The sequence below is a fragment of the Carcharodon carcharias genome, chromosome 3 (assembly GCF_017639515.1).
Source record: "Carcharodon carcharias isolate sCarCar2 chromosome 3, sCarCar2.pri, whole genome shotgun sequence".
In the NCBI taxonomy this organism is placed as follows: domain Eukaryota; kingdom Metazoa; phylum Chordata; class Chondrichthyes; order Lamniformes; family Lamnidae; genus Carcharodon; species Carcharodon carcharias.
The window spans coordinates 2,590,355-2,603,342 of record NC_054469.1 but is presented as its reverse complement, the minus strand read 5'-3'; the positions used below and the strand labels follow the sequence as shown (position 1 = coordinate 2,603,342).

General features: G+C 44.2%; 1 protein-coding gene across 13 annotated transcripts in view; it reads right to left on the bottom strand.

Annotated features, from left to right (window-relative positions):
- The window catches only part of scrib (scribble planar cell polarity protein), a 482,984-nt gene that overhangs the window by 18,278 nt on the left and 451,718 nt on the right, over positions 1-12,988 (bottom strand). For 12 of the 13 annotated variants that reach the window (XM_041183767.1, XM_041183773.1, XM_041183775.1 and 9 more), the window contains one exon: positions 11,345-11,419. The exons of the other annotated variant lie outside the window; for it this stretch is intronic. In XM_041183767.1, coding sequence (XP_041039701.1) covers positions 11,345-11,419 — 75 coding nt within the window. The remainder of the gene's footprint in view (positions 1-11,344; positions 11,420-12,988) is intronic. 13 annotated transcript variants of the gene reach the window in all.

Below are 12,988 nucleotides of genomic sequence, written 5' to 3'. Positions count from 1 at the left end.
CAGAGCATTACCTTGGGTCTCTGGATTACTAGTCCAGCAACAATAGCACTATGCCATCGCCTCTTGCACTCTTACTCCTTTCCCCTTGTGCAGCTGAGCCACCCACAATGCCGTGAACTTGGCTCTGCCCGCGAGCTCTGAAACCCATTGCTCAGGCTGGGCAAGCCGGTGGCACTTCCTGCACATGTGGTCACCCAGGCTGCAGGAATTCCCACGTGCTGCAGGCTGTACAACACACGGGACTGTGCTCCCTTGCCATACTTCTTGTTTGTTTTTAATTAAAACACTAATTTAAGCTAAGTAGAAAACTATTTTGTTTTTCTTAAAAAAAATGTTGAGACTCTAACCTTCTGTAACGTTGCTTTTAAGTGGGAAAAAAACAACTTACCCACTACTTACCAATCAGCTCTCTCCCTTGTCCTGACGTCACTCCTTTCGAATTCCAGCACTGCCAAGCGTCTGGGTGAGAACCGGCTCCCTCACAGGTAAACTCTGCTCCCGCTCTTTATACAGCCGCTCTGCTCGCTCACAGGTAAACTCCCGCTCTTTATACAGCCGCTCTGCTCCTACTCTGCACCCTCACAGGTAAACTCCCGCTCTTTATACAGCCGCTCTGCTCCTGCTCTGCTCCCTCACAGGTAAACTCTGCTCCCACTCTTTATACAGCCGCTCTGGTCCTGCTCTGCTCGCTCACAGGTAAACTCCCACTCTTTATACAGCTGCTCTGCTCCTGCTCTGCTCCCTCACAGGTAAACTCCCACTCTTTATACAGCCGCTCTGCTCCTGCTCTGCTCCCTCACAGGTAAACTCACACTCTTTATACAGCCGCTCTGCTCCTGCTCTGCTCCCTCACAGGTAAACTCCCACTCTTTATACAGCCGCTCTGCTCCTGCTCTGCTCCTTCACAGGTAAACTCCCACTCTTTATACAGCCGCTCTGGTCCTGCTCTGCTCCCTCAGAGGTAAACTCCTGCTCTTTATACAGCCGCTCTGCTCCTGCTCTGCTCGCTCAGAGATACACTCTGCTCCCGCTCTTTATACAGCCGCTCTGCTCCCTCAGAGGTAAACTCCTGCTCTTTATACAGCTGCTTTGGCTCTGTTTTTGTTGTTTTACCTTTAATAATTATTTAATTTCCCCCTATTCTTAAGTTACTAATTTAGTAATAATCAATAAGTTACTCAGCTGCTAATTTAAATCTAAAACAAAGCTAAGAGCTGAAACGCTCAGCAGTCAATCACCTGCCTGCTCTCCTGCGACATCACTTTTTGTTTTTCTCACTGACGGTTTGAAAGGCTATTTGGGTTCCCTGTCTCTCCCCCCGCTCTTTATTCACTCTCTCTCTGCGCTGTTTTCACCCAGGGCCACTCTCGCTCCTGCCACTGATAGTGGTTTCATTCGGGTTTCATAGCACTAAAACCCTCTATCAGTTCCCCTCAATAAGAACCAGACTTACTAAGTGCCTTGAAAAATCTAAAACAACTGAAAAGCACGTCACAAACGCAATTATCAAAAAATTTCACATGAAGCCACATAAGGAGCTCTTAGGACAAGTGACCAATTGCTTGGCTTAAGGAGCATTTAGACCAGGAGGAAGGTGGAGAAGTGAAGAGGGTCAGGGATGGAATCGCAGCTCATGGCTCGTAGCAATGGTGGAGCGATTAAAATCAGGGCTGCTCACAAGGCCAGAATTAAAGAAGGGCAGGTATATCGGAGAGTTTCAAGGCTGGTGGCGACTGCAGAGGTAGGAAGGAGTAAGGTCATGGAGGGATTTGAAGCTTAGGATAGGAATTTTTAAAAATTAAGGCATTGCTTAACCAGTTTCCAGTCTAAGTCAGCGTACACAGGGGTGGAAGACAAATGGAACTTGTTGCAAGTGAAAATACAGGCAGCAGAGTTCTGGACCTTGAGTTTACAGAGGGTGGAGAATGGGAAGTCAGCCAGGGCTGCTTTACAACGGTCAAGTCTACAGACAAAAAAAAAACCCCGTGGATGATGATTTCAGCAGCAGCTGAGCTGAGGCAAGTGGGGAAGATGTGCAATGTTACGTAGGTGAATGGAGGCGGTATGGGCTTGGAAACTCATCTCAGGATCAAATAAGATTGTGAACAATCTGATTCAGAATCAGATGGTTGCCAGGGTGTGTTGCTATAGTGGCTAGGGAATGGAATTTGTGGAGGGCTCAGTGACAATGGCTTCAGTCTTCCTAATATTTAATTTTAGGAAGTTTTTGTTCATTGAGTACTGGATGGCAGATAAGAAGCCTGACAATTTAGTTTGACGGACTAAGACCTCAGCCTGTATGTTTTTCTTATAAAATATAGAGATATGCTCATTGCTATCACTAAAAATTTCAAACTGGACAAAGGCCTAAAATGGCTGAATCTATGGCTGTCCATAACCCCGAACAAAAGGAGCTACCCGACAATATCGGGGAAACTTGCACCTTGTTATCCCTGAAGAGCCACTAATGGAAACCCTGTGGACTGCACAGATCTATACAAAGGCCATCTGCATTTCAGAACCCAGGCTAACCAACTGGAGTCTGCCCGTCTGCTAAGATAAAGAGACCCTCAACCTTCCTTGCGATTTGTTAAGACATTAACAATCCTGGGGGCCCAGACAAGAGATTCACACCATCCTGTCCATCCCTTCATAAGTCATTTATATAAAATATAAACAGTTCAGGCCCCAGCACTGATCCCTGTGGAACACCACTCATTACATCCTGCCAATCTGAAAAAGACCCATTTATGCCAACTCTCTGCTTCCTGTTAGCCAGCCAATCTTCTAGTTATGCCAGTATGTTACCCCCTACACCATGAGCTTTTATTTTCTGCAATAACCTCTGATGTGACACTTTATCAAATGCCTTCTGGAAATCTAAGCAGTACATCCATCGGTTCCCCTTTATCCACAGCACATATTACTGCCTCAAAGAACTCCAATAAATTGGCTAAACATGATTTCCCCTTCACAAAGCCATGTTGCCTCTGCTTGATTACTTGAACTTATCCAAGTGCCCTGCTATAGTTTCTAACAGTTTCCCAATGACAGATGCTGAGCTAACTGGCCTGTAGTTTCCTGCTTTCTGTCTCCCTCCCTTTTTGGATAATGGAGTTACAATTGTTATCTTCCAATCTAATGGTGCCTTCCCCGAAAGGAAAACTAATGCATCAACTATCTCACTAGTCACTCCTTTTAAGACCCTAGGATGAAGTCCATCAGGAACCGGGCATTTGTCAGTCCGCAGCTCCAACAATTTACTCAATACCGCTTCCCTGATGATTGTGAAGTGTCCTGATGAGTGCAAGACAAAAAGCTTCAACATGTTTCTTTTTTCAGCAATTCTCAAGTTCTGTACTACCAGATGACTATTTGTTTTGTAAACTAATACCTGGAATGGGAGGGTTGTGTAAGAGGAAAGGTTGCACAGGCTAGGGCGGTATCCGCTGCAGTTTCGAAGAGTAAGAGGAGACTTGACTGAAACATATAAGATCCTGAGGGGTCTGGACAGGGTGGATGGGGGGAGGATGTTTCCTCTCATGGGAGGATCTAGAACTAGGGGTCACTGTTTAAAAATAAGTGGTCACCCCTTTAAGACAGATTAGTAGAATTTTTTTCTCTGAGGGTCATGTCTCTTTGGAATGAGCTTTCTCAAAAGGCAGTGGAACAGACTCTGATTTTTTTAAGGCAGAGGTAGATAGATTCTTGATTAACAAGGGGGTGAAAAGTTATTGGGGGTAGGCAGGAATGTGGGGTTGAGGTTACAATCAGATCAGCCATGATCCAATTGAATGGTGGAGCAGGCACAAGGGGCCGGGTGATTTTTTATATTCATTCATGGGATGTGGGTGTCACTGGCCAGGCCAGCATTTATTACCCATCACAAAAACAGAATTACCTGGAAAAACTCAGCAGGTCTGGCAGCATCGGCGGAGAAGAAAAGAGTTGACGTTTCGAGTCCTCATGACCCTTCGACAGAACTTGAGTTCGAGTCCAGGAAAGAGCTGAAATATAAGCTGGTTTAAGGTGTGTGTGTGGGGGGGCGGAGAGATAGAGAGACAGAGAGGTGGAGGGGGTTGGTGTGGTTGTAGCGACAAACAAGCAGTGATAGAAGCAGATCATCAAAAGATGTCAACAACAATAGTACAATAGAACACATAGGTGTTAAAGTTAAAGTTGGTGATATTATCTAAACGAATGTGCTAATTAAGAATGGATGGTAGGGCACTCAAGGTATAGCTCTAGTGGGTTTTTTTTTATTTTATATAATGGAAATAGGTGGGAAAAGGAAAATCTTTATAATTTATTGGGAAAAAAAAGAAGGGGGAAACAGAAAGGGGGTGGGGATGGGGGAGGGGACTCACGACCTAAAGTTGTTGAATTCAATATTCAGTCCGGAAGGCTGTAAAGTCCCTAGTCGGAAGATGAGGTGTTGTTCCTCCAGTTTGCGTTGGGCTTCACTGGAACAATGCAGCAAGCCAAGGACAGACATGTGGGCAAGAGAGCAGGGTGGAGTGTTAAAATGGCAAGCGACAGGGAGGTTTGGGTCATTCTTGCGGACAGACCGCAGGTGTTCTGCAAAGCGGTCGCCCAGTTTACGTTTGGTCTCTCCAATGTAGAGGAGACCACATTGGGAGCAACGAATGCAGTAGACTAAGTGAAGCAGCATTTCACTTGCATTTCCCCCAACTTAGTCTACTGCATTCGTTGCTCCCAATGTGGTCTCCTCTACATTGGAGAGACCAAACGTAAACTGGGCGACCGCTTTGCAGAACACCTGCGGTCTGTCCGCAAGAATGACCCAAACCTCCCTGTCGCTTGCCATTTTAACACTCCACCCTGCTCTCTTGCCCACATGTCTGTCCTTGGCTTGCTGCATTGTTCCAGTGAAGCCCAACGCAAACTGGAGGAACAACACCTCATCTTCCGACTAGGGACTTTACAGCCTTCCGGACTGAATATTGAATTCAACAACTTTAGGTCGTGAGTCCCCTCCCCCATCCCCACCCCCTTTCTGTTTCCCCCTTCTTTTTTTTCCCAATAAATTATAAAGATTTTCCTTTTCCCACCTATTTCCATTATATAAAATAAAAAAAAAACCCACTAGAGCTATACCTTGAGTGCCCTACCATCCATTCTTAATTAGCACATTCGTTTAGATAATATCACCAACTTTAACTTTAACACCTATGTGTTCTATTGTACTATTGTTGTTGACATCTTTTGATGATCTGCTTCTATCACTGCTTGTTTGTCGCTACAACCACACCAACCCCCTCCACCTCTCTGTCTCTCTATCTCTCCGCCCCCCACACACACACCTTAAACCAGCTTATATTTCAGCTCTTTCCTGGACTCGAACTCAAGTTCTGTCGAAGGGTCATGAGGACTCGAAACGTCAACTCTTTTCTTCTCCGCCGATGCTGCCAGACCTGCTGAGTTTTTCCAGGTAATTCTGTTTTTGTTTTGGATTTCCAGCATCCGCAGTTTTTTTGTTTTTATTACCCATCCCTAGTTGCCCTAGTTAAAGAGCATTTAAGAGTCAACCACATTGCTGTGGGTCTGGAGTCACACATAGGCCAGACCAGGTAAGTACAGCAAGTTTCCTTCCCTAAAGGACATTAGTGAGGTAGATAGGTTTGTACAACAACCGGCAATGGTTTCATGGTCATCATTATACTTTTAATTCCACACTTTTTTTTTATTGGATTCAAATTCCACCATCTGCCATGACGGGATTCGAACCAGAGCATTAGCCCGGGTCTCTGGGTTACTAGTCCAGCGACAAGTGGCTTACTCCTGCTCCTAATTTGAATGTTCGTATGGGCAAGAATGTAGAGTGGTGTTATGGGAGACTCAAATAGCAATTGGAATAATGTTAGAGTGTAAAGGATAAGGAGGGGGAGGAATGTGTTCAGGAGAACTTCCTTGACAAGTATGATAGCAGATTAACTAGGAAGGAAGGATTGCTAGATCTTGTGCTGGGGAATGAGGCAGACCTAGCGGATCAAGTGTCTGTGGAGGAACATTTGGGTCAGAGTGATCATTGTTTCACAAGGTTTAGATTAGTAATGGAGAAAAGCAAGGAGCATTCTCAGATACAACTTCTAAATTGGAAGAGAGGATGAGAGGAGATCCAGCCAGGGTAAAATGGAATCAAACTTTGAAAGCAGAAACTTAATGAAACAATGGATGATCTTTAAAGAACAGATGTTTCAGGTACAGGTTAGGTTTATTTGGCATGGGGGAAAGGCTGGGGGAACCAAAACCAGGGCTCCTTGGATTAGGGGGAGATAGAGATTATTATGAAGCAAAAAAAATAAGAGGGTAAATAATGTGAATTCTTCAGGGGAGAACTATTTCAAAAGCAACTTGAGAGGGGCAGTGAAGAGGAAAATAAACTGGCAAAGATGGAATCTGAGAATAGAACTGCAGTCAACATGAGGGACCCCAAGAGTCTTCAACTGGCAGTAAGTGGGTACTAAGAGGCAAAGTGGGTCCTATTAGGGACAAGGTGGGTGATATACGCTTTGAGATACTGAGCAAGGCTAGAATACTTAATGAGTTCTTTGTAGCAGTGCTTACTAAGGAAGAGGATGCTGACAAAATATTGGTCAAAGCAGAGATGAAAGAGGTAATGGAGGGAATGAAAAATGATAGGTAGGAGGTTTGCTTATTTCCTACACCAGAAAGGAGGGGCTGGTTATGCTTAGGTTGGATATGTCTCCTAGCGTGGATGACTTGCATCCCAGGTTCATGGAATATCAGAATCAGTTGCTGAAGGCATGGGAGTGGAGCAGAAGGGCTTGCTTTAATCTTCCCTAGAGTTTGGGGTGCCAGAGATTGGAGAAACAAATGTAATACATTTGTTAAAGAAAAGGTGTGAGGGCAGTCCTAGTAACTACAGGCCGGTGGGTTTATGGTTTTAGGAACATTAATCATGGAAAAAAAAAATCAACCAGCACTTGGAGAGATTTGAGTTAAACTCTTTATTCTCTTATGGGATGTGGGCATCACTGGCAAGGCCAGCACATGTAGCTCGTCCCTAACTGAACCTTGCTTGGCCATTTCAGGGGGCAGTTAAAAGTCAGCCACATTGCTATGGGTCTGGAGTCACATGTAGGCCAGACCAGGTAAGGATGGCAGATTTCCTTCTCTAAAGGACATTAATGACCCAGATGGGTTTTTAACGACAATTGATGATAGTTTCACGGTCCCCATCACTGAGGCTAGCTTTCTATTCTAGATTGATTAACTGAATTCAAATTCCAGCAGCTGCCAGGGTGGGATTTGAACCCATGTCCCCAGATCATTAGTCTGGGCCTCTGGATTACTAGTCCAGTGACATTACCACTATGTCACCGTAAGGAGAGCCAGCATGGATTTGTAAAAGGCAGATGATACTTGATAAATCTAACTGAATTTTTTAGTGAAGTAACAGAGAAGGATGATGAAGGGTATGTTGTCTGTATGGATTTTAAAAAAGCATTTGACAAAGTATCACATTAAAGGCCGGTTACAGAAATTGAGATGGAACAGGAGGGTCCAGTGTCGTCTTGGATAAAAAAAAATCTTAAGTTCAGTAAACAGAGTGTTATGGTAAATGGTTGTTTTCAGAATCACAGAATGGTCACAGCACAGGAGGCTGCCATTTGTCCTGTTGAGAGAGTGCTGGCTCCCTGCAAGAGAAGCTCTCACTTCCCCACTTTTTCCCCACAGCCCTGCAATTTTTTTCTCTTCCCTTCGGCTAAAAGCCTGTAAGAGCCACACTTCAAGAGCCGTAATCCTTTTCTCATCTCTTATTGTGGGTCCAGCTCTCGCACCCATGCAGCATAATGCACCACACCAGGGATTTTGCAAGTGACTTTTCCACCTGCAGGCCGATGTTGGATACACTCCATACTTCGTTCAGCTGACAAGGTGTGGGCCTCTTAGCTGAAGCGAAGAAGCACAAATTGAGGAAATACAACCAACAGAAAAGGCAAGAATCTGGCAATGTTGACAACAGAAGGTGAAACATCAGGAAAGAACAGACGAGGTCGGGGAAGGACTGGATGGGTTTTTAAAACAACAGAAAATCTGATACCAGCTTCACAGTAACCTTTACTGAGATTAGCTTTTAATACCAAGTTTTTTAACTGAACTCAGTCTCTACCAGCTGCTGCGGTGGGAGGGTGGACATCATTAGAAACTGGATACAGGGAGGAATGACAAGATTGAATCTGCCTCCACGCACTCAAGCAGTACTCAAGCGGGCCCTAATCACTTGCTGCATGAAAAGGTTTTCTTCATATCCCCTGTAGTTCTTTTGCCAATCACCTTGAATCGGTGCCTTTCCGGTTTTTATCCCTTCTGCAAAGGCTAACAGCTTCTCCTCTTCGAGTTTGTCCAGACCCCTCACGATTTTGAACACCTTTATCAAATCCCTTCTTGACTTTTTCTCTAGGGAGAGCAGCTCCAGCTTCACCAACCAATCCATGTAACCGAAGGTTCTTATCCCTGGAATATTTGCTCCCTCTCCCCTGCCTTCATATCTCTCCTAAACTGTGGCACTGAGGATTGGACACAGTACTCCCGCTGAGGTCAAACCTGTGTTCCATAAAGGTTCACCATAACTTTGCTGCTTTTGTAGTCTGTGCTCCTAAGCATGTAGCCCAGAACCTCTTATGCCCTTTTAAACATTTCTCAACTTGCCATGCCATCTTCAGTGATTCATGCACCTATACCCTCAGGTCTTTGAAACTGCATCTGCTTTAGAACTGCATCCTTTATGTTATATTACCTCACTTTATTCCTTCCTACGAAAACGTATCACTTGATATTCCTCTGCATTGAGAGGCAAAAACTCAGCAAGGCCGACCCATCTGTGACTCACTCAGGAAGTTAAGGATAGTATTAGATTAAAAAGAGGCTTACAATGTTGTAAAAAGCAATAGCAAGCCATGGTCTAGCCCCTAGGTTACCGTCTTATTTCTGGTATGGAGCTTGGGTCTTCTACTGTGAAGACAAATACAAAATATTTATCCAATGCCTCTGCCATTTCCTCATTCCCCATGATAATTCCTCCTGTCCCTGCTTCTGTGGGACCAACATTTACTTTAGCAACTCTTCTTTTTTATATATTTATAAAAGCTCTTACAATCTGTTTCGATATTCTTGCCTAGCTGACTCTCATATTCTATTTTTTCTCCTTTTATCAACGTTTTGGTGTCCCTTTGCTGGTTTCTAAAACACGCCCAATCCTCAGACTTGTTATTGTTTTTGCAACATTATAAGCCTCTTCCTTTAATGCTATCCTTAATTTCCTGGATGGGTCTTTCTTGCTGAGTTTTTGATTTTCAATGGAATATATTTTGTTGAAGATTTTGAATTATTTCTTCAAATGCTTCTCACTATTCATTTGTCTCCATATCTTTTAGTCTATTTACCCAATTAACCTTAATCAGATCTCACATCATACACTAGGTAACTGGTTTGGTTTAAGTTTAACATTCTTGTTTGTGATTGGAATGTATCACTTTCAAGCTTAACATGGAATTCAATGGTATTATGATCACTATTTCCCAGGGGATCTTTTACACAGTACTAATTAATCCTGCTTTATTACATAATAGTAAGATAGCTTTATCCATAGTCGGGTCGACAATGTACTATTCCAAGAAACTGTCACTAAAACATTCTAGAAACTCATCTTCTAGACTACTCGCACCAATTTGCTTGTCCCAGTCTGTATGAAGATTAAAGGCCCCACACTTATATTTTAACAGCATTTGTTGCCCATTGTTAATTGCTCTTGAGAAGGTGGTATTGAACTGCTGCAGTACATCAGGACACCCACAGTACTGTTTGGAAGGGAGTTCCAGGATTTTGGCCCAGTGATGGTGAAGGAACAGCAATGTAGTTCCAAGTCAGGATGTGGCTTGGACAATCAGCTGCAATGGCTTCTCCTATATGGCTTGGAGGGGAACTTGCAGGTGGTGATGTTCCCATGTCTGCTGCCCTGGTCCTTCTTGATGGTAGAAGTCTCGGGTTTGAAAGGTATAGTCGAAGGAGCTGAGTTACTCCCATGCATCTTGTAGATGGTATACACTGCTGCCAATGTGCGTCGGTGGTGGAGAGAGTGAATGTTTAAGTTAGTGGATGGGGTACCAATTAAGCAGGCTGCTTTGTCCTGAAGGGTTGATTTTTGTTGCAGCCACACTCATCCAGGGGCAGTCACTCTTTGACTGATCTTTGAATGTGGCAGGATATATACTGAGAGAGTAGTTACCAAAGCATATGGGATCTTGGGCTTCATAAATACTGTATCATAAAATATTGAATGCAAAAATAAGGAAGTTACGCTGAGCCTTTATAAAGCTCTGGTTAGGTCACAACTAGAGTTGTGTCCAGTTCTGGTCACTGCTTTAGGAAGGATGTGAGGGTCCTTGAGAGGGTGAGGAGGGGATTTACCAGAATGTTCCCGGGATGAGGGACTTTAGTTATGTTGGAGAAGCTGGGGATGTTCCCCTTGGAGCAAAGGAGATTGAGGGGGGATTTAATAGAGGTGTACAAGATTATGACAGGTTTAGATAAGGTAGACATAGAAAACCTTGTTCCCATAGGGAACGAGACATTGGGGGATGTGAGGAAGAATTTTTCTTTTTAACACAGTGAATGATAATGACTGGAGCTTACTGCTTACAAGGGCTGTGGAAGTGGAGACAATGAATGATTTCAAAAGGAAATTGGATAGGCATCTGAGGGAAATAAACTTGCAGGGCTACAGGAATAGAGTGGGTGAACAGAACTGACTGATTGTTGGCAGAGATTCGATGGGCTGAAGTGTCCTCTGTGTCTTATTGACTCTATGTCACCGAGCACACAGATGAGAAACAGGATGGAACTAAGAATAGATCCTTGGGGAACACAAGAGAGAATTGTGTTGGGAGAGGGAGCAGAAGCCATTGCAGCTGATTCTCTGGTTTCAAATGGATAAGTAAGAATGGAACCAGTCCCACCTCTCAGTCGTCTTCTACAGAGAAGTGCCCCAGCTTCTTCAACCTTTTGAGCATCCCAAGATGCAGAAATTCATTCCAAGCCCTTAGTGTCTGGACTACAGGAGCCTCAAGGAACACAACACCAACAAACACATGCCAATCCAACTCACAGGACAACAACAGATCCCTCCACAAAGCAGCAGTGAATAGCAAGACCCTGACCCCATGCTCCCCGTCAGCAGCATGCTGATAGAAGTAACGCCCCTTTCATGTAACACAGCACGCTGGACAATGCAACAATTAAGAGGCAGCTGGTTTGAATGACAATGGCACTGGTGGGGCACGCAGCATGCAGCCAGTACCTGAATATCGTAAACTGGTTTAGAAGATGGGATAGCTGCAAACTGTCGGTAATCAAACTTCTTTTCTGACCAGGACTGTAAGGTACAGTAAAGAGGAGTGAGAACAGGACAGAGAAATATCCAACACTGCTCTGTAAGGGTGTAAGAAATTAGTAAGATGCAATATCACAAGCAGTCGCCTGCACAGTCACATAGGGAAACAGCGTACACACAAGCACACAATCATACACAAAGGCACACAATCACACACAGGCATACACACAAACATCTGCACAAACATCCACATAGAAAACATGCACATGCACGCAGACACACACGTGTACAAACATACATACATGTACACAGTTGTGCAGGTACACACACACACACACACACACACACACACACGTAAAAGACATGCACAAACACGCATGGACATACAATCCTTGGAGTCCAGCGATAGACACCAGTGTGAACATCGGTGAGGGGGCAAAACTTACTGTTTAACCCAGGGATACAGGTGTCAGCTGAACTCAGGGGAAATGGAACAAGGCGGAGAGTGGTACGGAGGGAGAGAGAGCAGGGGGATACGGAGGGACCGAGAGAGAGAGGGGTAGGAGGGACAGAGCGAGAGAGCGGTATGGAGGGGGAGAGAGAGAGAGAGAGAGAGAGATAGAGGACTATAAAATCTTAAGATGTCAGGCAGGAGTAAGCCATTCAGCCCATCGAGTCTGCTCCGCCATTCAATGAGATCATGGCTGATCTGATATTCCTCAAATCCACTTTCTTGCCTTTTCTCCATAACCCTTGATTCTCTTACTGATTAAAAATCTGTCTATCTCAGCCTTGAATAAACTTAACATCTCAGCCTCTACAGCCCTCTGCGGTAAAGAATTCCACAGATTCACTACCCTCTGAGAGAAGAAATTCCTCCTCATCTCTGTTTTAAATGGGTGACCGCTTGCTCTGAGATGATGCCCTCTGGTCCTAGACTCTCCCACAAGGGGAAACAGCCTCTCAGCATCTACCCTGTCAAGCCCCTAAAAATCTTATATGTTTCAATAAGGTCACCTCTCATTCTTCTAAACTCCAATGAGTACAGGCCCAACCTACTCAACCTCTCCTCATAAGAAACTCCCTCCATACCCAGGATCAACCTAGTGAACCCTCTCTGGACTGCCTCTAATGGCAGTGTATCTTTCCTTAGATAAGGGGACCAAAACTGTTCACAGTATTCTAGGTGTGGTCTAACTAGTGCTTTGTATAGTTTTAATAAGACTTCCCTACTTTTATACTCCATTCCCTTTGAAATAAAGGCCAACATTCCATTTGCCTTCCCTATTACCTGCTGAACTTGTATGTTAGCTTTTTGAGATTCATGCACAAGGACTCCCCAAATCCCTCTGTGCTGCAGCTTTCTGCAGTCTTTCTCCATTTAAATAATATTCAGCTCCTCTATTCTTCCTGCCAAAGTGCATAACCTCACATTTTCCCACATTATATTCCATCTGCCAAATTTTTGTCCACTCACTTAACCTGTCTATATCTCTCTGTAGACTGTGTCATCCTCGCCACTTGCCTTCCTATCTATTTTTGTGTCACCTGCAAACTTGGCGCTAGTACATTCACTTCCCTCATCCATATCATTAATATATATTGTAAATA